At 58.0% G+C, this 21387-nt stretch overlaps 1 protein-coding gene across 5 annotated transcripts in view; it reads left to right on the plus strand.

The window, feature by feature from the left end:
• The window catches only part of PPFIA4 (PTPRF interacting protein alpha 4), a 166261-nt gene that overhangs the window by 107258 nt on the left and 37616 nt on the right, over positions 1-21387 (plus strand). For 4 of the 5 annotated variants that reach the window (XM_037885111.2, XM_037885113.2, XM_037885114.2 and 1 more), the window contains exons 7-17: positions 261-482; positions 1415-1561; positions 2950-3084; positions 4562-4645; positions 7657-7788; positions 8741-8803; positions 10218-10309; positions 12415-12556; positions 13611-13816; positions 15457-15697; positions 16556-16591. In XM_037885111.2, coding sequence (XP_037741039.1) covers positions 261-482; positions 1415-1561; positions 2950-3084; positions 4562-4645; positions 7657-7788; positions 8741-8803; positions 10218-10309; positions 12415-12556; positions 13611-13816; positions 15457-15697; positions 16556-16591 — 1500 coding nt within the window. The remainder of the gene's footprint in view (positions 1-260; positions 483-1414; positions 1562-2949; positions 3085-4561; positions 4646-7656; positions 7789-8740; positions 8804-10217; positions 10310-12414; positions 12557-13610; positions 13817-15456; positions 15698-16555; positions 16592-21387) is intronic. The other variant, XM_043533479.1, reaches the window with a different exon arrangement.

The following is a 21387-nucleotide window of genomic DNA, read 5'->3' on the forward strand; positions in this document are numbered from 1 at the left end:
GCATCGAGCACTTCACTGGGCCCATGATTAAACAGGGAGCAGATAAAATGTACTGTGAGCCCAAATCCTCCTGCTTAAGTGGAGACCATCTGCTTCAAACAGTCCCCACCCCAGATAGAAAGCTCCACATCCCTCCTCTGCACCCTCCAGCAGCTCTCCACTAGCCAGCTTGGCCGGCTGCCCTGCAGGCAACTCTCTGGGCCCTCTGTAAGACGCTGCTCCGCCCCAGCGCTAAAGCTTTCTGTCCTGTGGTTCTGCAGAGACTTCCCAATGGTTCCATCCACCCCAACGACGAGGCGAGTCGGGTGGTGGAGCTGCAGGAGCTCCTGGAGAAGCAGAACTTCGAGCTTGTGCAAGATAAAGAGCGGCTGGCGGGGCTGGTGGCCAGTGTTGCTGAGCTGGAAGAGGATCTAGGCACCGCCAGGAAGGATCTGATAAAATCAGAAGAGCTAAGCAGCAAGTACCAAAGGGATCTGCGAGAGGTCAGATGCTTGTGCTCCAGCCGGGCTAACAATCCCTGTGCTCTTAACAGCACGGGGCAGCGTCAAAGTGCCGGGCAGATATTGACCAATTCGGCTTCCAGGCGCTCTGCTGCAGGCAGGATCTTTGCCGTGTAGGCGGCGGGTGTAAATAGGCCAGGCGTGGCCGTGGTGTCCTCGCCTGCACTCCACCTCTTCCCCTCCCTCCTCTACCCCTCTCCCCCGCTGCTCCCCGCATCCCTGCGAGCAGTGGGCCCTCACGTGGTGGGGGGGAGAGGAGGGACGGGGAGAGCACGAGTGGTGGGGGCCTCAGGGGAAGGGGTGTGTGGAGGAGAGCAGGGACACGGCCTCGCGGGGGGCGCAGGAGAGGAGGAACGCGGTGTGGGGCCAAGCAGGGAGGGGGCTGAGTGGCGGTGGGGCCGAGCAGGGATGGAATATGGAGGGGGCCATGCGCAGAAGAGGCGGGGCAGGGTGCTAGCCTCCCCCAGGGGAAGCTTCCCGCGCCGCCCATGGACCTTGCTCCTGTTTTAGACCGGGGGAAACAAAGGCAGAGAGGTGAAAGGGCCACATTTTTAATTTTTTTTCCCAAACGAGGCCATCGCTTCTGGAGGCCTGTTTTGGGGGATCTCTGCCCCTTTGCCTGCTCGGTCCCCAAACATGCTGCTGACCCATGGCAGCAAGACGTGTTGGTGCCGGGGGCTGTGGCTTCTCCAGGGCTTTACACTTGGATAGGGGTTTTCAGCTTACTCTGCACAGGAGGGTCTCTTGCCATGACCGTGACCCCTGATGGCTGTCAAGCCCTGTCCTATGAGCTCCTACTGCTCTAAGCCCCTGTCTGGCACGTGCCAGGGCTCCCCCTTCCGTGCTCAGGCTTGGGGGTAGCGGCCTGTGGGCTTGTGGATCGCTGTGACTCTAACGGTGCCCTGTCCCCGCAGGCTCTGGCTCAGAAGGACGACATGGAGGAGAGGATCACCACGCTGGAGAAGCGCTACCTGGCAGCCCAGAGAGAAGCCACCTCCATCCACGACCTCAACGACAAGCTGGAGAATGAGCTGGCCAACAAGGAGTCTCTGCATCGCCAGGTACTGGGCCCTCCCCGGCATTGCCGGAGCAGTGTACGTACAGGAAACAGCTTGGGGGGGTTGCAGACTCCGTAGCTGCCTGGAAGCCCCCGTCTGTCCCCTCAGCTGAGCATCCTGTCTGGAGATGCCTGCCTGCCCCGTCGGGAGTCAACCCCCGCCTGCTGATCAGCCGTCGGTCTTCCCTGGAAGCCCTTTGTCAGGGCTCCAGAGCTAGCTGCACCTTACACGCTCGCAGGGCGCAACCCCACCGTTCTCCCACCCTCCGACCTGCTCCATAACACCTTGGGTACTCGCCGGGGTCTGTCAGCTCGGCTGAGGCAGGGGCTAACTTGTCCCAGACGCCCCAGCCTCTGGGGACTGGAGTGCAGCCTGCCTTCCAGCAGTCTTTGCCTCAGTCTCTGCCCAGTCCTCCGTGGACTTCCCTTGTATCCTTCAAAGTTCTTTGCTCCAATTTTTCCTGCCTGGAAACTGTGGTTACCAGCCCTCCCGTGGTGGTCAGAGTTAAAACTTCAAAAGCAAATGACACCTGCATTATCTTTTTAAGTACTGGTCAATGGGGCTGTCTGAACCTATTGTCCTCTTTCTTGCAAGTAACCTCTGCTTGAATTAACCCCTTGTAACCAGATCTTAAACAACACAGGCCAAACAGATGGGACAGAGGATCCCATCCTTCACGCCCTCCCTCTGCAGGGTCAGGTGCTGTGCCGGGCTCGGCCCGCTCCAGTTAATTAGACGCAGCCATTGCTACTGCTCAGAAAGGGACTGAAGTCGGGGAAATCTCAGCAGGGGTGTCACTGCAGAGGTCCTAGGTTTAGACCCAACTGCCAGCCCAGCTGATACCTAGAGCTAGCCAAAATGTATTGTGTGAGGGGTAGTTTTTCCATCCTGCATAATTAACCGGGGGAACTCACCACCCCAAGAGATTATTGAGAGTCAAGAACTCAGCAGGATTCAGAATGGAGTTATCCCTTTCTATGGATAGTGAAAACATCCACAGCTATGTTAGGGAGGGTAAAAAAATTAATAAGTAATAAAACCCTCCTGCTTCAGGGCATGAGCCAATCACAACTAAAAGAGGTCAGGAAGAAACTTCCCACGTGGGCAGGTAATTCCACAGTTGCCCACTAGGGGGATCCTTGCACTTTCTTCTGCAGCAGGTGCGGTGGAGCCAGGAGACTGGTCGATGGGTGTGACCCAGGCTGGCAATATCTGTCGGGGGGAGACTAGCCAAGTTTGGTGCTTTTCTTGAACCCCCAGTCTCTGAAATTCACCCAGCCAAGGAGGGCAGATTCCCCTGGTCCTTCCTGTTTGCTTGTGTGTGTGCCAGCTGGGATGATGCGGGGTATAGAGGGCTCCGGGTTAAGTGTGTCTTCTGCGTTGTCCTGCAGTGCGAGGAGAAGGCTCGGCACCTTCAGGAGCTGCTGGAGCTGGCCGAGCAGAAACTGCAGCAAACGATGAGGAAGGCAGAGACGCTGCCGGAGGTAGAAGCAGAGCTTGCCCAGAGGATAGCAGCCCTTACCAAGGTAAGTGGGCAGTGGGAGTAGCCAGGACCCTCCCCAGAGAACATCCCCCGCCCCCCATTATTCATAGATTCTCAGGCCAGAAGGACCTGTTAATCCCCTCGTCTGAATCCCCTCGTCTGACCGCCTGTCTAACACAGGCCATTCAGCCCTAGCACTGAGCCGAGAGGAGCCCCTGCCCGCGCAGGGGTTGCCTGGATGGTGCATGGCTGTCCCTGATGCCGAACCCCAAGGCCTTTGACAGCATTAAGTGAAGGGGCATTCTGGATGTGCGTGCCAGAGCGGAGCTGCCTGTGTTACTCTGCTAGAGAGAGGAGCAGAGAGGCTCCTCCAGGGGCTGTGCCGTGCGAAGTTGCTGGAGGATGGGCTCCATTGAGGGGCTCGGCGAAGGATGGGGCCAAATAACCCCATGGTGGTGGTGGGGAGCTGGGTGTTGCTTGCGGGGCTGTGGCCTGAACTAACGTGGGTGGTGCTGGGGATGAGGTGTGGGGAGTGCGGGCAGAGAAGAGGCGTGACTTAGGCGGCCAGGGCCACACCCACCCTTCCTGCTACCTGAGCTCCTGCGGCTCTGGGATGTGTGGGTGTCCAGGTCCCTCCGCCCGGTGCCTCCAGTCCATCTGCCACGTTTCAGTTTAATTCTGGCACCTGCTGCCTGCCAGGGTGTGCACCAGCCCAGACACCCAGCGGGCACCGCCGGGGCACTCGGCCTCTAGCAACCCTTAAAGGGCCGAAGACGCCCCCGATAGGCAGAGCTGGGGCTGCCCTGGGGATGGGAGGGGTGCAGCAGCCACTGTGGCCTTTGTCTTTACAACCTCCTTTGTGCCTCATCATCAGCCTCCTCTGTGTCCCTGCTCCTGCCCGGCTGCCTGATCCTCGCCAGCTCACGCTGCCAGACTCTGCTGGCCTTTGTTGAGGGTGCTCAGTCGGCTGTCCCCAGCCTCCGTGCCTGAGGGAGTATGGGGCACCCAGGAGCTGGGGAGAGAGGGAGCCCGTGCCAAGCGGGGAGAAGGGTTCCCCTACCTGTTGCAGAGCAGTTTACTGGAAATGTGTGGGACAGGGACTGATGGAGGGCAGAGGGAACCCCAAGTCCCCGAGAGGCAGGAGTTACCTGCCTGGTCTCGTCATTGCTTGGTGCAGAGCAGCGCAGTGAGCCACAAACATCTGTCATGTTGTGTTTGAACAAGGGTTCTCTCAGCACCCGAATGCCAGGCCCGAGAGCCAGTGCGCAAGGCCCAGCTGAGCCCTCTGCCAGGGCCGCCCAGTCCCCAAGCCCCCCATGGAGAGCTGTCACTGCCCGCTCAGTGAGCGAGGCCAGCTGATGTGCCTGGGGACACCACGGGGGTCCCGTCGAGTCCAGTCCTGGAGTGCACTGAAGTCCCATTGCCCCCTCTGGTGGGTCAGTGCGGTTCCTAGGCAGGACGGCTGCTCTCTGGAGCCTCACCTGCTGGCTTCTCCTAGAAGCTTCCTTGGATTTTCCTAGGCGGAGGAGAGGCACGGGAGCATCGAGGAGCATCTGCGGCAGCTGGAGAGTCAGCTGGAGGAGAAGAACCAGGAGCTGGCGAGGGTAAGGTCCACCAATGCAGGAGTCACGTTCCTGCTGTGGACACGAGCTGGGCTGCTGCTCCTCCGCTCCTACTTGTGGCATCTCTGCATGGGAATGCGAAGCGGCGGAAGAGACGCGGGTCGCTCTGTGTGGGGCTGGGGAAGGAGGTGCTTGTGGGGCGTTCAGGGAGGAGCTCTGGGTGAGGGGATGGGGAGTCTCCCATGCCATGTTTGCTTTATCTCTGTGGCTTTATCTAGGCTACCCATTAAGGTTACTCAGATGTATGGGTGTTAAACTGCACCTACTCCTGGTGCTAAGAAGAATGTCAAAGGTGCTGAGCTCCCTTCATTTATAACTCCTCTCCCACCACACACACACACACACACACACACACACACACTTTTTTCCCTAGTCTAAACAAGGCCTGTCTCTGGGAGGACTGAATTCTATTTAGCATATGCACAACATCTCTCAGGCGCCGCATGACCAGGGTTCATCACTGAATTTGGTCCTCTGGTGGGATCATTAACGGCACTGACTGGGAGCACGACATGAATGCCGATCCATGCCCCTGGGGGACTGAAAGGTGGTGGGTACTGGGTATTAGCCACATCCTTTGCACGGCTCTAGCTAGCACCTTCCATCTGAGGTTCTCAAAGTCCTTCCCGTGTGGACACGTCATCCCCGCCGCAGCCCTCTGAGGTTGGAAGGAATGATCATCCCCGGTTTACAGATGAGAAAATCGAGGCCCAGCAAGAGGAAATGGCTTTCCTGAGGCCCAGCACTGAGCCACTAGCACAGCTGGGAATATGACCCACATCTCCTGACTCCCAGTCGTGTGCTTGAACACCCAGAGAATGCTGCCTCCCATACCGGGGGGAAAGCCCTGATAATCTCCGTCTCTGAAGCCGTGCGGTGTAAACAGAGGGCTGCTCTCCTGCTCCTGGGTTGCTCACCATCTAGTCTTTAGGGCTTTGCCCCATCATGCTAGTTGCATGGTAATCTCGCTCCATCTGTTTGATCCAGCAATGTACCGCCTTAGAGTCCTGGGCCTGCTTCTCCGCTCTCACAGCTGTAACGCTCTTGGAGTCAGGGCGGTGACACTGGTGCGGAATAGGGCAGAAGAGAGGAGAAGAGGCCCAGAGGCTGTGGTGTGGGGCGGCTATTCACTTGCAGGAAGCACTGGTTAAATTGCTGAGCATCTTCTCTGCATCAGCGGAGCCGAACTCCCCTCCCTCTCACTGGCCTGCTTTGTCCCTGCAGGGAGCTTGAATTGACTGTAAAGGGTCAGGCCCTAAGCTAGTATCTTGTACTCAGCTTACTGGGGTCCAGCCCCAGAAGTAGACTTGTGCTGTGCACACAATGATCTCAGGCTGGCTGGTGGGGTCGCTCCCAGACCATCTTAACCCAGCTCAGCAGTGCGTGGCTGGTCTAAGCGGAGGGGCTCCCTTACCTGGCAGAAGCAATGAGTGGCAGAGAAACGGAGACTGGATACGGCTGCTTTTCCGCACCCCTGACTGGCTCTGGGTCATGGGCAAAACTAGAACAAGAAGCCTTGAGAAACCATGTTCTAGATTTCCTGCCAGACGTGTGTTACGTGGTTAGAACCTCCAGCTGCTGTCAAACCAGCCAGCCAAGCACGTGTTCCAGCAATATGCTGGGTGAACTATACGGAGAGACAGGGTGGGGCCGGGATCATGGGAGAGCTGTGCAGAGAGCTCGGCAGGGCTCCCAGGCATGGCGGGAGCTGCAGGAGGATAAGGTAGCTGTGTGGAGAAGCCCCGAGGATGGCAAGGAGAGCTCTCAGCTGGGAGCTCACCAGCTCCAGCTGCCCATGGCCAGGTGACCCTCTACACTGACTTACAAAGAGTCCGCTTCTCCAGGAATGAACGGCCTGAGACACTTGTTTATGGCCTCAGACCCAATGACCCTCCCGCCTCTGGGCCCCAGGTGGGGATCAGGACCCCGCCCCACCTTTCTAAAGCATGTGGAGTGGTGAGCTGCTCTCCTTGGGTTGTCCTCGTGATCCTCTGATGCTGGTGATAATCTCCCGGTGCGCCTCGGCTCTGCCCCTTGTTATTTTCGAAGAACCCAGTCAGCTCTCGCACGTTTGAAAGCCTGGAAACGCAGGCACTTCTGCACGCCCCAAAAGCAAGAGCTAAAGCATTCTAATAAATAAATAAATTCTCTGCTCTGGTAACTCAAAACTGGCCGACTCCAGCCCAGCAGAGTCCTGTGTGAATCCTGCTCTTGGGCCTGGAAGAATTTCAACCTGAATCTTCACTTATTTCCGACGGTTAGTGAGAGTCTGAAAACAGGGGCTTGGAATGACCATGTGAATGTGCCCCCTTAGCCGAGCCGTGCCCACAGCACTGTTCAGGAGGGTCACTGGCACCCAGGCAGGTTTCCTTACTTGAGTGCTCAGGGGAGGCTGGCAATTTGGGGAGAAGGCAGCAGAGGCATTTTGACAGCCAGGAACTGAGAGGCTTTGGACCAGGTGTACATGGGGTGCATCTCCTCTTTCGTTCCCCGTGGTGGGTAAGGCTGGAAGTCATTCAAAGTTTTGGGAGTCTCTTGAAGTCCTAGGTCCGCACCCCTTGACAGCAACCAGCTCCCCCAATACCCACCACTGCATCCAACACCAGTGGGGAAGCCGGGCGCTTGTGCTTAATCCACGAGCAGTGAAATAGCTAACAGTGTTGGCATATTGTGTGACATGTCATCATTAGGGTTCAGAGTTAGTCCCCATTGAAATCAGTGGGACAGGTAACACCTGGTCATGCTCTCTGCAGGCTCAGGGAGACCTCATGACAGCAGTTTCAACCAGGTTCACATTCAATAGATTCTTTTCGCTAAATCCTACAGGCACCAAATGATGGCCTGGAAGCAGTCCCAGTGCTGGGTAGGGGCCTGTGGTGGCCAGGAGATGGGCTAGGCCTTTCCCAGCTCGGATAAAGAACTATTTGAAAAGCATCCTCCCAGCGCTCCCAGCTCCAGGGGCTCAGACTGCTGATTGCCATTTGCCGTTGCAGGCCCGGCAGCGAGAGAAGATGAACGAGGAGCATAACAAGCGGCTGTCTGACACGGTGGATCGGCTGCTGAGCGAGTCCAATGAGCGGCTGCAGCTTCACTTGAAGGAGCGGATGGCAGCCTTGGAGGAAAAGGTACCAGACTGCAGGGTGAGGGGCAAGAGGAGACCATGACGCCTCTGTGGAGAGCACAGCTTTGAAGCCTCCGCACAGGGGAGAGATGGGCGGAAGGGCTGGAAAAACCAGGACTCGGATTTCCAACCCCACTGTGGGATTGGTCGTCCCTTTCTACTGGGAATTGGGCAGCTCTGCAAATCTCACCTGCTGCCTCCCAGGCTGGTCACAAGCAGTGCCGATTCAGTGTTGCTCACTATTATCCATATTGCGGTAACATCTACAGGCCATTCTACAGAACGCTGCCAGGGAGCAGAAGGTCCCTGCCCCAAAGAGCTTACAGGCTAGCTAGGCGAGACTCCCGCAGTGTGGGGAGCAGGGATGAGGCACATGGTGTGCGTGTGTGTGTATGTGGGGGGTTGTCTGTGGCGCATGCCGGATTGCTCGCCCTTCGCTTCAGGACTGGGGGATATTTCTCCTATAGGAGCAGTGGGGGAAGGAACCTCACTGGTGTGAAGATGGAGCTTGGTAAATTTATGAAGGGGATGATATGACAGGCCTGTGATAGTGGGGCCTGGACTCGATGGCCTCAGACGTCCCTTCCCATCGGATGTTCTTCTCATGGCTTGGGGCATGCCCAGTGCAGGCCTTGGGCAGGGCTGCGAAGTTTGCAGATATTGTTTATTCACATTCCATCTTGCGGCAGCCGCGAGTACCTGAGGAAGGGATTTTAAAGCAGATGGTTGATGCCACAGCTAGTTATTGCCAAGGTGGATCTGTCCGTGTGATCGCTCCCACTGCCAATCACTGCCAGCTGAGAGTCTGGAAAACGTCACCTTCTGTTCTGACGGGTGTCCATCAGCCTGCCCCCCCCGAGGCTCATCGACCACGTGGGCACATGCCCAATGATTGACTAAACGGACTCCCTCTCTCTCTCTCTCTCTCTCTCTCTCTCTCATTTTTTATGTTTAAGAATACGTTGTTGCAAGAGCTGGAAAGCACCCAAAAGCAGATCGAGGCACAGCAGCATGACAAGGTACGTGCCGCCCCGGGGGGCTGCCTCACTCCCAGTCCCGTGCCCGTGGCAGCCACATCTATTGAAAACACCCTGGTGATGGGTTCAAGACCCAGGATCCCAAAACGCCCGGCAGCACGAGTCCCATGAATAAAGCCGTGCCGTGGCGTGGGTGAAAGCCGCGAGTCCCTCCAGCCCCTGGTATTATTTAACAGGCACATTCTCTCCAGTCTGAGCTGTCTCAGGATTTATCCTGCGCTCGTCCCCAGCGTAACCATGCCCCTTCCAAAGGGAGCGTAAAGTTGGCCAGCTGATCCTTGCTCCCTGCCCCTTCCTCCTAGTTTATATGAGGGGGATTTGCAGAATAACTCGCGGGCTCTGGGGAAAGCCCTGCTAAGCAGGTGAAGTTTCCACAGAGTGAGTCTCCTGGACTATCTTGGCGCTTGCTGAAGGTGGTTCCACACTCAGGGCTGGCTGCCAGGGAAGCAGCTCGCCTGGTCCCTAGGAGCTCGCTCCATCTCGGAGCGATAATCGATCTCAGCCCGGCCTGCCGAAGGCCTTGAAGATCAGGAGCAGGACTTTGCCTCTCCCTTGCACCTCGCTGAGAAGCCAGTGCGGGGTCTAAGCAGCCCTGCTTTCATCCCCGGGGCTCGCTCATAACTATCCTTGGGCTGCTCTCAGCTAGCCCTTCCTCTTTTATGCTGTCTGCTGCGCCCTGACCCCTCGGGATGTGTGAGCATGGCCTTAGCTGTCGGCATCTCCCGCTAGCAGGGCTATGGCTGCTCAGGGCGGTGCAGGGAACTGGATGTTTGGGAACTGACATGGTGCTCTGTGCTTGGCGGAAGGAGCATTTGGAGAAACCCAAGTTTTGATCCGTTTGCACACGGGACTGGAGCCTGGTGCGATGGTGTTACCTGGTCCTCGTCCATTTACACTAGCCCCCCGTCGAGTCATTGCTGATGCATCTGGCCTCATGAGCAGTGACTTGATGGGATGCGGCTGCCGCCTTCTGGGAAGGCAGGAGTTTGCCAGGCGGCGATAATGGTTTCCTGGCTCCAGTCCAGTCTGTGATGCCTCCTTGCCTAGCTGTGGCCTCTCTGTTGGCAGCTATTAATTTATAACGGGGCCACTTAGTGCAGATGCAAGTGGGGTCACTTCTCCTTCGTGTAACAAACCAACAACAGATTCCCATCATTTCCTTGTGTACGCATCTGTCTGTTCCCCCTGTAACACACCTAGCTGGCCCTGCATAGGCCCTAGCAGCAGCATCCACCGTTGCCTGCATTCCCCGTGGCTTTCCAGGCACGATAAGGACGCCCAGAGCCTGGGACGGGTGTGATATTTTAAAACAGGTTTAACTGTAGAGAAACTAGATTCCCCAAAAGATGAGCTGCTCAGTACAAACTAACCTCCCGTCCCGTCTCTCTCTGAACAGAGAAAGTTGTCAGATGAAATTGACAAACTGCGGTCGGAGGTTGACCAGCTAAAGACAAGAAGCGGGACATTTGCGGACAGCGTACATATGAGGTAAGGACCTCGGCCTTGGCCACAGACTGTCTTGCTGCCCCGCGTGCACCGCATGTCAGCTTCCTGGGTGTGACGGGATCTATCAGGCCTTCTCTGCCCCCCTGCAGGAGCCATCGGTTTCCTCCCTGGCTCCGGGAAAATCCGCTCAGACCAGGCTACCAGCGAGACAGCCAGCAGACCGGCCAGCAAGGCTGGCCTGCTTCTTCTCAGGGGCAGAGCTGGGGGAACTGGGAAGAGGAGGAGCTCCTCAGTGCTAGCCCAGAATCTCAGGGACAGGTCAGGCCTTTACCCTCAAGTACTACAATTAAGTGCTTGCATTTGAGGGATTTTTTCCCCCTGTACTTAAAAATGCAGACAGCCGAATCCTGAGTTCATGATGCTATTCAACTGTTGAGAGAGACCCGCAGCGCTTAGGTCGCGGGTCACCCTGCTCCAAGCCGGTGGCCACAACTTACAAAGTAAGGCAGCGAACACCTGCAATCCCGCACGTGGTCCCTTAGGGGGCGCTGCAGAGCAGCCCCACCTGCCACCCTGGGCCATAGACCTGAACCGTGGGCGTGCTCAGGTTCCTGCTCTCTCGGATTCTCTCCCTGCACCGTGAGCGGTGATCTAGGAGCGGCGCCGGTGTCTTTGGGGCTGGCAGGATCGAGCTGCAGATTGAGCTGAGACTAGCGCTGGGCTGCGGGAGTGGGAGGGGAAGCCCTGAAGTTTGCTGAGTCAGACCCAACGGCATTTGGATTCCCTTTCCGTGGCGGTAGCTTGAATGGGGTGTCAGGCGTTTCCAAAATGAAAATGCGTAGGGCTGAGGTCCCATGGAACGGCGCCTGTTTCTGCTTCCACACACGGAGTCCGAGCTGCGGCCTGTCTGCACCTTTTGGTGCCTAAATACCTTTGTAGATCTGGCCCTAAGAGACTCAGGCTAGGACCAAAGTGAAGTGGGGAAGGCCGTGGCCACCTGCGGCACAAAAGGCCAACATGATTCCAGGCTGCATGACAAGTGCTGTCGTAAAGAAGACCAGGGAAACAATTCCGTCACTGGGCAAAGGCAGGGTGAGGCCACATCTCAAACTGTGCTGGCTTGTGTGCTGGCTACCTCACCGGGATACCCAGGTCTGAGCTCCTGTACTGTGCAGAGACATGGCGGGGAGAGTGGCTCAATCATATGCTATCCAAAAGGGTTTTTCCAGTGAAATGAATAAAACCTGTCCATTTGTGGGAACCTCCCTGCCCCGAATGGTTGGTTTTAAACTGAAATTTTTCAGCTTTTTGATGAACCCCACAAAAATGCTGAAGAAAAAAAATTGACAGAAAGGAAACAGTTTTGGTTTTGTTGAAATTTTTGGTGGTGGTGCTGGGGGTTGGGTGGGTGGGTCACTTCCCGGCCAGCTCTAGAGGCAGATCTTCACCACGGGGATGGGCTGAAGTGAACTATGGAGAAGAGAAGGCTGCAGGAGGATCTTGGGCGGCTTGAGTCCTGTCGGGAGGATCACAAGAGTTCGGATGAGAACTGTGTGAACTCAGGGGCTCACAGGGGAATGAGTAAACACACGGCAGGGCTTTTTCTTAGTGGCTCGGTTCTCTTAGCCAGGTGGTTGGTACCTGTACTGCCTAGCACACGGAGCTGCAAGAAAACATGGGCCATTACTTGGGCCCAGATCCTGATCTGTGTGGGAGTTAGATGCCTAAATATCTTTGAGGAGCGGGGCCTTGGGTGCCAGTTGCATCGCAGGTTGGCTGGTTACCTGCACTAGTTCTTGCTCACACCCACCAGGTGGAACTGCCTCTCCAGAGGGTGGGGAGAAATTTCCCTGGGATCTAGAGACAGTGAGATAGGGGCTTCACTTTCCTCCAGAGCCCCGAGTAGGCACTGTCAGTTCAGATCAGGAGGTCACAGCCCCGGGAGCTCAGACTTCCCCGTCTCCATCTCTTCTTCCGTTCAGTGCAAACCCGGGCTGGACACGGAGCGCACCGGCTCGGCCTGTGGGGTGGGGGACGGGTTTAGCAGCCTGCCGCGTGAGCCAGCTCGTCCTGGGCAGGAGGGGATGCGCCTGTGCTGTCATAACCGCAGCATTTCACGCCGTGGCTCTTCTCCTTCGTTCTCCTAGGTCCCACGTGGGCAGCGCCACGGACCTCAGGTACCCCCTGAGCACTGGGGTTCATGCCCCCGCCGAGACCTTCGGGACGCCTCCTGGACTGCACCGGCCACAGAAGGGTCGGTTTGCAGCTCTGCGGGAAGAAGCCCCCAAGGTAAAGTCCCCCAGGGTCGGCCTTGCTCCGAGTGCGGCTCGTGGCTGATCTCCAGCCAGCGGCTCCGAGGGCAGCGGCCGGCCTGCATGCAGGCTCCAGTTACGCCGGCGGCTTGGAGTGTGTTTGCAACTGAAACAGCTGTGGCAGCTGCCTGTGCCCTTTCGAATGAGGGGGGCTTTGCTGGGGTCATTAGGCAGGGACAGCTGCAGGGCTGCTGCCCTAAACCCCCTTCTTAGCCAAGAGGTTCCTTATTGTGTGGGGAAGCGACTGGACCGTGGCCAGGCCAGCACTTACTCCCTGGTTTAAAGTGCAGGGTGAAGTGGGTTCACAGTGCCGTTACACTACAGCGCACACACGTGGCGTGGGGCTGGCATGGGGGGTTGAGGGGGTGTGCACTTACGGCCCTTGGTGAATAGAGGGCACTGCCCTGAGCAGAGTGTCTCTGTTCCTGCATTTCCCTGGGGAATGGCGGAGGGCCTGGATCCTCTCACCAGGATCAGGCTCTGGGGCACCTGGGGGCCCTGTTCCATGGGACTTAGCACTGAGGGCCGCGGCTTTCCCTTCAGCTTGGCTTAAGGGGGCGTCCCCTCTCCCTGGGACCCAAGTTGAGAGGGAAGGGTCTCCCCGGGGCCCAGCTCTAGGGTGCGTGTGGGGGCCCCTTGCCCTGGGACCCAAATCTGGGGGCCCCTCTTCCCAGGAACCAGGTTGAGAGGGAAGGCTCTCCCCAGGGTCTGGGTCTGGAGGTCGTATGGGGGGCCGTCTCCCCGGGGCCCAGCTCTGAGATTGCTGCAGGGCAGTGTGTTGGTGCCTTTGTGTACGAGTGTCTCCTGGCACAGTTGTGAGAGGGAGGCTCACACAGGAATGAGGGGCACTCGGCGACGCCTCGCCAGGGAGCAGACCCTGCCCCTACTCAAGGGGAGCCATTGCTGGCTGCTTCATCTTGATGGCTTGGCCCAGCTGCTCAAAGTTAGGAGCCTAACTCCCATGGGTTGGGCCCTGGCCTCTGCTGCTTGCTGGGGAAGTAGTGACCTGTGTGGGGTCTGCCGTCTCTCAGGACTGGGAGCAGGCCCAGCCAGGCGGCGTCCTGGCCACCGTGTCTCACGCCTTCGACAGCGACCCGGAAATCTCGGACGTGGAGGAGGATGATCGCGAGGCGCTCTTCAGCTCCATGGACGTGCTGTCCCCCAGCGGGCACTCCGACGCCCAGACCCTGGCCATCATGCTGCAGGAGCAGCTGGACGCCATCAACGAGGAGATCAGGTAGAATCTGCAGAGTGTCTGGTTCTGAGTGCAGCCGTGAGGGGCAGGAGGGCCGGGGATATGGGTGCAGGGGCAGGAGGGGAGGAGGAATGTGGGGGCGTGCAGGGGAATGTGGGGAGGGGCAGGAGGGAAGGGGGAATTTGGGGGAGTGCAGGGGAACGTGGGGAGGGGCGGGAGGGAAGGGGGAATGTGGGGGCGTGCAGGGGAATGTGGGGAGGGGCGGGAGGGAAGGGGGAATTTGGGGGCGTGCAGGGGAATGTGGGGAGGGGCGGGAGGGAAGGGGGAATTTGGGGGCGTGCAGGGGAATGTGGGAAGGAGCAGGAGGGAAGGGGGAATTTGGGGGCGTGCAGGGGAATGTGGGGAGAGGCAGGAGGGAAGGGGGAATTTGGGGGCGTGCAGGGGAATGTGGGGAGAGGCAGGAGGGAAGGGGGAATTTGGGGGCGTGCAGGGGAATGTGGGGAGAGGCAGGAGGGAAGGGGGAATTTGGGGGCATGCAGGGGAATGTGGGAAGGGGCAGGAGGGAAGGGGGAATTTGGGGGCGTGCAGGGGAATGTGGGAAGGGGCAGGAGGGAAGGGGGAATTTGCGGGCATGTAGGGGAATGTCGGGAAGGGCAGGAGGGAAGGGGGAATTTGGGAGCCTGCTGGGGAATGTGGGGAGGGGCAGGAGGGAAGGGGGAATTTGGGGGCGTGCGGGGGAATGTCGGGAAGGGCAGGAGGGAAGGGGGAATTTGGGGGCATGCAGGGGAATGTGGGAAGGGGCAGGAGGGAAGGGGGAATTTGGGGGCGTGCAGGGGAATGTCGGGAGGGGCAGGAGGGAAGGGGGAATTTGGGGGCGTGCAGGGGAATGTCGGGAAGGGCAGGAGGGAAGGGGGAATTTGGGGGCGTGCAGGGGAATGTCAGGAGGGGCAGGAGGGAAGGGGGAATTTGGGGGCGTGCAGGGGAATGTTGGGAGGGGGATTCTGGAGGATGGGGTGGGAATTTAGCTGTACCCTCTGGCTGCTTTGCCCTGCTCTAGTGACCGAGATCCGCTGCAAACCCAGCAGACCGGGTCACTCAGCTCAGGGTACTTGCGCGGCCCAGAGTGGACAAAAGCAGCTGGAGCATCCTCAGGACCGTGGCGTGGGCGTTCCAGCGGGCGGGAAGGATGGCAGGCTGAGATCCGGAATGATTTGGAGAGACGAAGCATCATGGGGCAGCATCCCGTAGGGGCTCCTTGGGGCGTGTTCACGTGTGACATTTTTAACTTAGAAAAGCCCTGGGAGCCTGCAGACGAAGCCCCGCTGTGCTGGAGTTATAGGGAAGGGTTCATATCAAAATACACTGCAGGGGCCCCTGAACAACCTTCGTTCCGCCTGGTCTTTGCGGGGGGCCCCGGGGCCACCCCTTTTGCTCCTGAGGGACAGGGCCCGGCTGCCGCTGCTGGAGTGGAGAAGGGGGCCCCATGCAGCCGCCTCCCTGAGAGGGGACGGGGCCTCCTGGCACTGCAGTTGGGGGGCAGAGTGGTGCCATCTCGTTTGGCTGCTGGAATCTGGCAGCCGCGGAGGCAGGAGGCGGGCCGGGGGACCCCCAGGAATGGCGACCGGGCCGTCAGCGGGGAAGCGGGAATTCTGCCACACCTCACCCCGTCTGCAATTCCTCAGGATGATTCAAGAGGAGAAGGAATCCACGGAGCTGCGCGCTGAGGAGCTGGAGACCCGCGTCACGACTGGCAGCATGGAGGGCCTGAACCTGATGCAGCTCCGCAAACGGGCTTCCATCCCCACCTCCCTGACAGCCCTGTCCCTGGCCAGCTCCTCGCCCCCGGTCAGCGGGCGCTCCACCCCGAAGCTGTCCTCTCGCAGCGCCGCTCAGGACCTGGACCGCATGGGGATCATGACGCTGGTGAGCCGGGCGGGGTGCGCTGGTGCCAGCCAAGGCCGCTGAACCCACAGGGGCCCGCGGGCGCCGCTCTGGGATCTCCCCACATAACACCTGCCTGCCTCAGGGGCGGGGGCACAGCAGGGTGTCTCTGAGCCCGCAGGTGGCACCTCTGGATGCTGCTCACTAGAACTTCATGGCCCGTTGCGTGTTCATTCGCACGCCGGCTCCTGGCCAGCACAACTGTGCTGTGCTGTTCCCAGTGGAAAGGGGGGCACGAGGAGGCCTGGGGGAGGCGGGGGCTGATGCGGGGGGCGAATGCAGGGTCAGTTAGGAGGGCACAAGGGTGATGTGTGAATGAAGGTGGGGCGGGTGGGGGGCTGGATGGAAAGGTGGGTGTACCAAGCGTGGGAGTGTACATGGCGGGGGTGGGGGAGAGGTGCACCCAGGCAGGGATGTGTGTGAGGGGTGTGGATGGAGGTGTAGTGTTGGCTGGGCAGGTGGACAGGTACCTGAGGGGGGGTGTAGTTGGGTTGGGTGTGAGGATGGAGCTGTGTGTAGAACTGGGCAGGGGCTGGGTGTATGAGGGCGGTGTGGGGGTGTGAGAGCTGTCGGGGGTGTATGGGAGGGTAGCCGGGTGTGTGAGTGCGGCGGGTGTTGAAAGCCCAGTGTGTTTGTTGTCGTTTCCTTGCGTTGATTTGCCCAGCCCTAGGGAAAGCCCTGCATAGCGGGGTTCTCACCAGGGCCCGCACCTGGCTCTGTGGGCTGTCTGGGGTGGGCGTTTTGCAGTCAGCACTTCTCTCGCTTTGCTCTGCCCGCAGGGGAATTCTCAGCTAACTGCCTCCTTTTCTGTGTCTCTTTCTGTTTGCCTCTTGCAACCAGCCCAGTGACTTACGGAAGCACCGGAGGAAGCTGCTTGTGAGTCACTCTCTAATTCCTCTGGCTCTTGGACTCTCTCTCTTGCTCCCGTCCCAGGCCCCGCTGCGGTGCCTGTCGACTTGTTGAACTGCACGCGGGAGCTGCTCCTGTGTGTTTGTATGCTGAGGAATGAAAACTGGTCAGGGGGAAGGATTGTGAGCAATATGGGGCCGGGGCTGTGCCCTGGGATGTACATATGTTTGTACGGCACCTGGAACAGTAGGCTCTGATCCTGACGGGGATCTCTGGGTGCTGCTGAAATATCTGTGCACGGTCAGAGAGGGGTGTGCTGAAAGTGGTCGGAACCCACTCTGCCTCTCCACGTTTTCCAGCATGGAGCTCCTAACGGAAAGGCCAAATCCCGTCAGGCTGGGCCCAGGGTCTGTCCGTGGGACACAGGAGTGACCCTCAGCCATTCTCAGACACGTCCGCAGGAGACAGCAGAATGACTCGCCTGCAGCTCCGATCACCGCTGTCCAGCGCTGCCCCTTTCACTCCACACATCACTGCGGCACAGAAACGAGTGTCCTGCGGGCAGCCCAGGTGTGTGGGGAGAAACGGGGGCCAGGTGCTGCCTGGGATGCGAGCCAAGAGCTGTGTCACGTAACACGTACACAGACAGGGCCCCTGCCGTCCCCTCTGCGTGAAGAGAGGCACTGTGCAGTACCGCTTACCCTGGGGACCGGGGTTCTGGATTGCTGTCCCGGGCAGTTCATGGCCTCGGATACATGTGTACGCCAATTTTCATTGCATGTGCACAGCTCCTACGCTACACCGGGGAGCTGGCTGTCTCCCTTGGCTCGCTTGGAGCCACCCCCAGGGCTCTCCGGGCAGACGCCTGGGCCCGCGGGGTCTTGGCATGCTTTGAATGCTGCTCGACAGGTCAGTGACGGCCAGGACTAGGATAACGAGCAGCGCCTGTCGATGGACGCAGCCCGTGGGGGCGTTCGGTGGCGGGGAGTGGCCTTGGGAGCCCGCTGGCGTCTGCGGGACTGTGGTGGGCGGTGTTGTTTTAGGGCCAGCTCAAGGACAGCAGTGTAGAAATCAGCCTTCATTCCCAGCCCTTCCGTAGGGTAGGGCCTGCTGGACAGAGCACAGCAGCGTGGTTGATCCGCGAACAGATCTTCGTTGCTGTGGAGAAATCGTCCTGCACAGCCCAGCCTGGTGCTATGTTCAAACTCCCCTCCCTCGGACACGGTTGAGGGTGCCTGCCCGTCTCTCAGACCCTTCCTGGTTGGCTTTGCCTGTGGGCCTCGTCCCACGAGCCGTTCCTGCTGCAGCAGCCGGTGCATGGGGTTCCCCAGAGGGCAGTGTGGAGGAGGAGGGCGCTTTATCCCAGTCTAGGTGCCGACAGCTCGGGAGACCCCCGAGTGCGTGGATGGAACCAGCTCGAGGCCGGGATGGGTTTTGAAGGGAAAACCCCGAGCGATGGCCGGTGAGAGGTGGTCGGGCCCAAAAGTTAAAACGGACATGGCGGGAAGAAGGAAGAGATAATAAGCAACGGGCCAGAGCAACGCCAGTGACGTTCAGAGCACAGCGAGGAAAGTCCCGAGTCAAGGAGCCAGCTGCAGCGTGAGCACAGCCTGGCTAGTGCATTAGCCCTTATTACTGCCCTGTCCGGGTATTTGAACAACAGTGTCCCAGGCATTTGACGGACAGGCCCAGGGTGTCTCTGCCCTGCAGCCGGTGTGCACACGCCTGCCTGCAACCCTGGGTAATTACTCACAGGGCTAGCCCATGGTGCTGCTCCCGCACCAGAGCTGGCTCCATCAAAGCCAGCCCAGGCGAGCTGCCGTGACGCCCCGTGATTGCAGTGTAGACACACCCCTAGAGACAAGGTCCCCTGCCCCAAGAAACAGTGTAGCGGGGCCACGTACAAGTCAGGAGCACGGATGGCAGAGGTGAGGCCCGGAGGTGCTGATATAAACAGTAGCAGACTCCTGTCCGGGGCAGGAAGCAAGGCAGAGCTTAGGCTCCTGGACAGAGAGGGGCTATTCTGCCTTTGTCTAGGTGCAGTGCAGAATCACACTGGCTTGCCTGTTCCATCTGCTAGCCCATATTTGCCCTCTGTCACAGGCTAGCCCCAGTCCTGCTCTCTGGATGGACAGCCAGGTGTTGTGCATGGGCATAACTGCTGGACCCCCACATGTTGCGAAGCCCCTTGGCTCTGGAAGGAGCCTGGTCACTGTTCTGGGCTTACTCACTCCACATCCAGACCCCGTGTCCATTGCCATTCTGGGACAGTGGGATCCTGCAGTCACAGATGGGGAGAGAATCTGAGTGACTAGCCCAAAGTCACAGAGAGGGTCTGTGGCAGAGCAGGGATTTGAACCCAGGTCTCCCAGGTGCTGGGCTAATGCCTTGCCCACCAGACCAGCCTTCCTCTGGGAACTATGCACCGCCTGCCTTCTTCCAGTTTTTATTAAGAGCAGGTTAGACAAACCCATCAGGGATGGTCTAGACAAGACTAGTCCTGCCATGAGTGCAGAAGACAGGACTTATGACCTCTCGCAGTCCCTTCCAGTCCTATGATTGTGTGATTCAACTACTGAGGCTCACCTTCCAGGGATGCTCTGACGTCCTGCCCTGCGCACAGACTCTAGAATAACTTCCAGAAAAATCTCAGTTTGTGTTTGGAGAGAATCCAAGGAAAGGCAGCAACAGCTAGAGGAGCCTGAGGGCCTGACCTGTGGAGAGAGACTAGCCGAGCGTGCGGGCAACGGGAACCATGAGGGGATGATACCGGGGTCTCCGTTGCCAGAGGCTATCGCACAAGAGAGGAAGCACCATTAGATACAGAGATTCCAGGACAGCAGCCTGTAGCTCTGACAGACACGTCTCACAACCAGAGCACCTGGTCAGTTCATCGTCTTGCTGAGGGAAGTCAAGCCCCCCGGACTAGGGTCATCGGCGAGGAGACAGGAAAAAGCCCTTCAGTGTGAGAGAACGGTCCTGCACTGGGGCAGGGAATGGGCGGTGGACACAGGAGCGCTCTCCCAACCCTGGCATCTATGGTCCTGCTGCCGCTCCTGCATTCATTAGTGCAGCTGCCATGCCTGCCTGCGCGTTCCCTCCTGCTGCTGGTTGTGCAGGCAGCATGCTGGCTGCACGCATGCCCGTCACACCTGCATGCATCGGCCCACAGGCTGCAGCCACCTGTGCCTCTGTGTTCCATTGTGCGGCCTGCCCTGGACTTTGCCGTCTGAGCAAAGACGTGTAGAAAGAATAGTCAATATGGCAGGCGACCAGCTTGGCTTAACAGTGACATCCTTGCTGATCTTAAATACAAAAAAGAAGCTTACAAGAAGTGAAAGATTGGACAAATGACCAGGGAAGAGTATAAAAATATTGCTCGGGCATGCAGGAGTGAAATCAGGAAGGCCAAATCACACCTGGAGTTGCAGCTAGCAAGAGATGTTAAGAGTAACAAGAAGGGTTTCTTCAGGTATGTTAGCAACAAGAAGAAAGTCAAGGAAAGTGTGGGCCCCTTACTGAATGAGGGAGGCAACCTAGTGACAGAGGATGTGGAAAAAGCTAACGTACTCAATGCTTTTTTTGCCTCTGTTTTCACAAACAAGGTCAGCTCCCAGACTGCTGCACTGGGCAGCACAGCATGGGGAGGAGGTGACCAGCACTCCATGGAGAAAGAAGTGGTTCGGGACTATTTAGAAAAGCTGGACCAGCACAAGTCTATGGGGCCAGACGCGCTGCATTCGAGAGTGCTAAAGGAGTTGGTGGATGTGATTGCAGAGCCATTGGCCATTATCTTTGAAAACTCATGGTGATCGGGGGACGTCCCTGATGACTGGAAAAAGGCTAATGTAGTGTCCATCTTTAAAAAAAAGGAAGGAGGAGGATCCAGGGAACTACAGGCCAGTCAGCCTCACCTCAGTCCCTGGAAAAATCATGGAGCAGGTCCTCAAGGAATCAATTCTGAAGCACTTTGAGGAGAGGAAAATGATCAGGAACAGTCAGCATGGATTCACCAAGGGCAAGTCATGCCTGACTAATCTAATTGCCTTCTATGATGAGATAACTGGCTCTGTGGATGAGGGGAAAGCAGTGAACGTGTTGTTCCTTGACTTTAGCAAAGCTTTTGACATGGTCTCCCACAGTATTCTTGCCAGCAAGTTAGAGAAGTATGGGCTGGATGAATGGACGATAAGGTGGATAGAAAGCTGGTTAGATCATTGGGCTCAACGGGTAGTGATCAATGGCTCCATGTCTAGTTGGCAGCCGGTATCAAGTGGAGTGCCCCAAGGGTTGGTCCTGGGGCCGGTTTTGTTCAATATCTTCATTAATGATCTGGAGGATGGCGTGGATTGCACCCTCAGCAAGTTTGCAGATGACACTAAACTGGGAGGAGAGGTAGATACGCTGGAGGGTAGGGATAGGATACAGAGGGCCCTAGACAAATTAGAGGATTGGGCCAAAAGAAATCTGATGAGGTTCAACAAGGACAAGTGCAAAATCCTGCACTTAGGACGGAAGAATCCAATGCACCGCTACAGACTAGGGACCGAATGGCTAGGCAGCAGTTCTGCAGAAAAGGACCTAGGGGTGACAGTGGACGAGAAGCTGGATATGAGTCAACAGTGTGCCCTTGTTGCCAAGAAGGCCAATGGCATTTTGGGCTGTATAAGTGGGGCATTGCCAGCAGATTGAGGGACGTGATCGTTCCCCTCTATTCGACATTGGTGAGGCCTCATCTGGAGTACTGTGTCCAGTTTTGGGCCCCACACTACAAGAAGGATGTGGAAAAATTGGAAAGCGTCCCGCGGAGGGCAACAAAAATG

Source organism: Chelonia mydas, chromosome 21, assembly GCF_015237465.2.
Source record: "Chelonia mydas isolate rCheMyd1 chromosome 21, rCheMyd1.pri.v2, whole genome shotgun sequence".
Taxonomy (NCBI): domain Eukaryota; kingdom Metazoa; phylum Chordata; order Testudines; family Cheloniidae; genus Chelonia; species Chelonia mydas.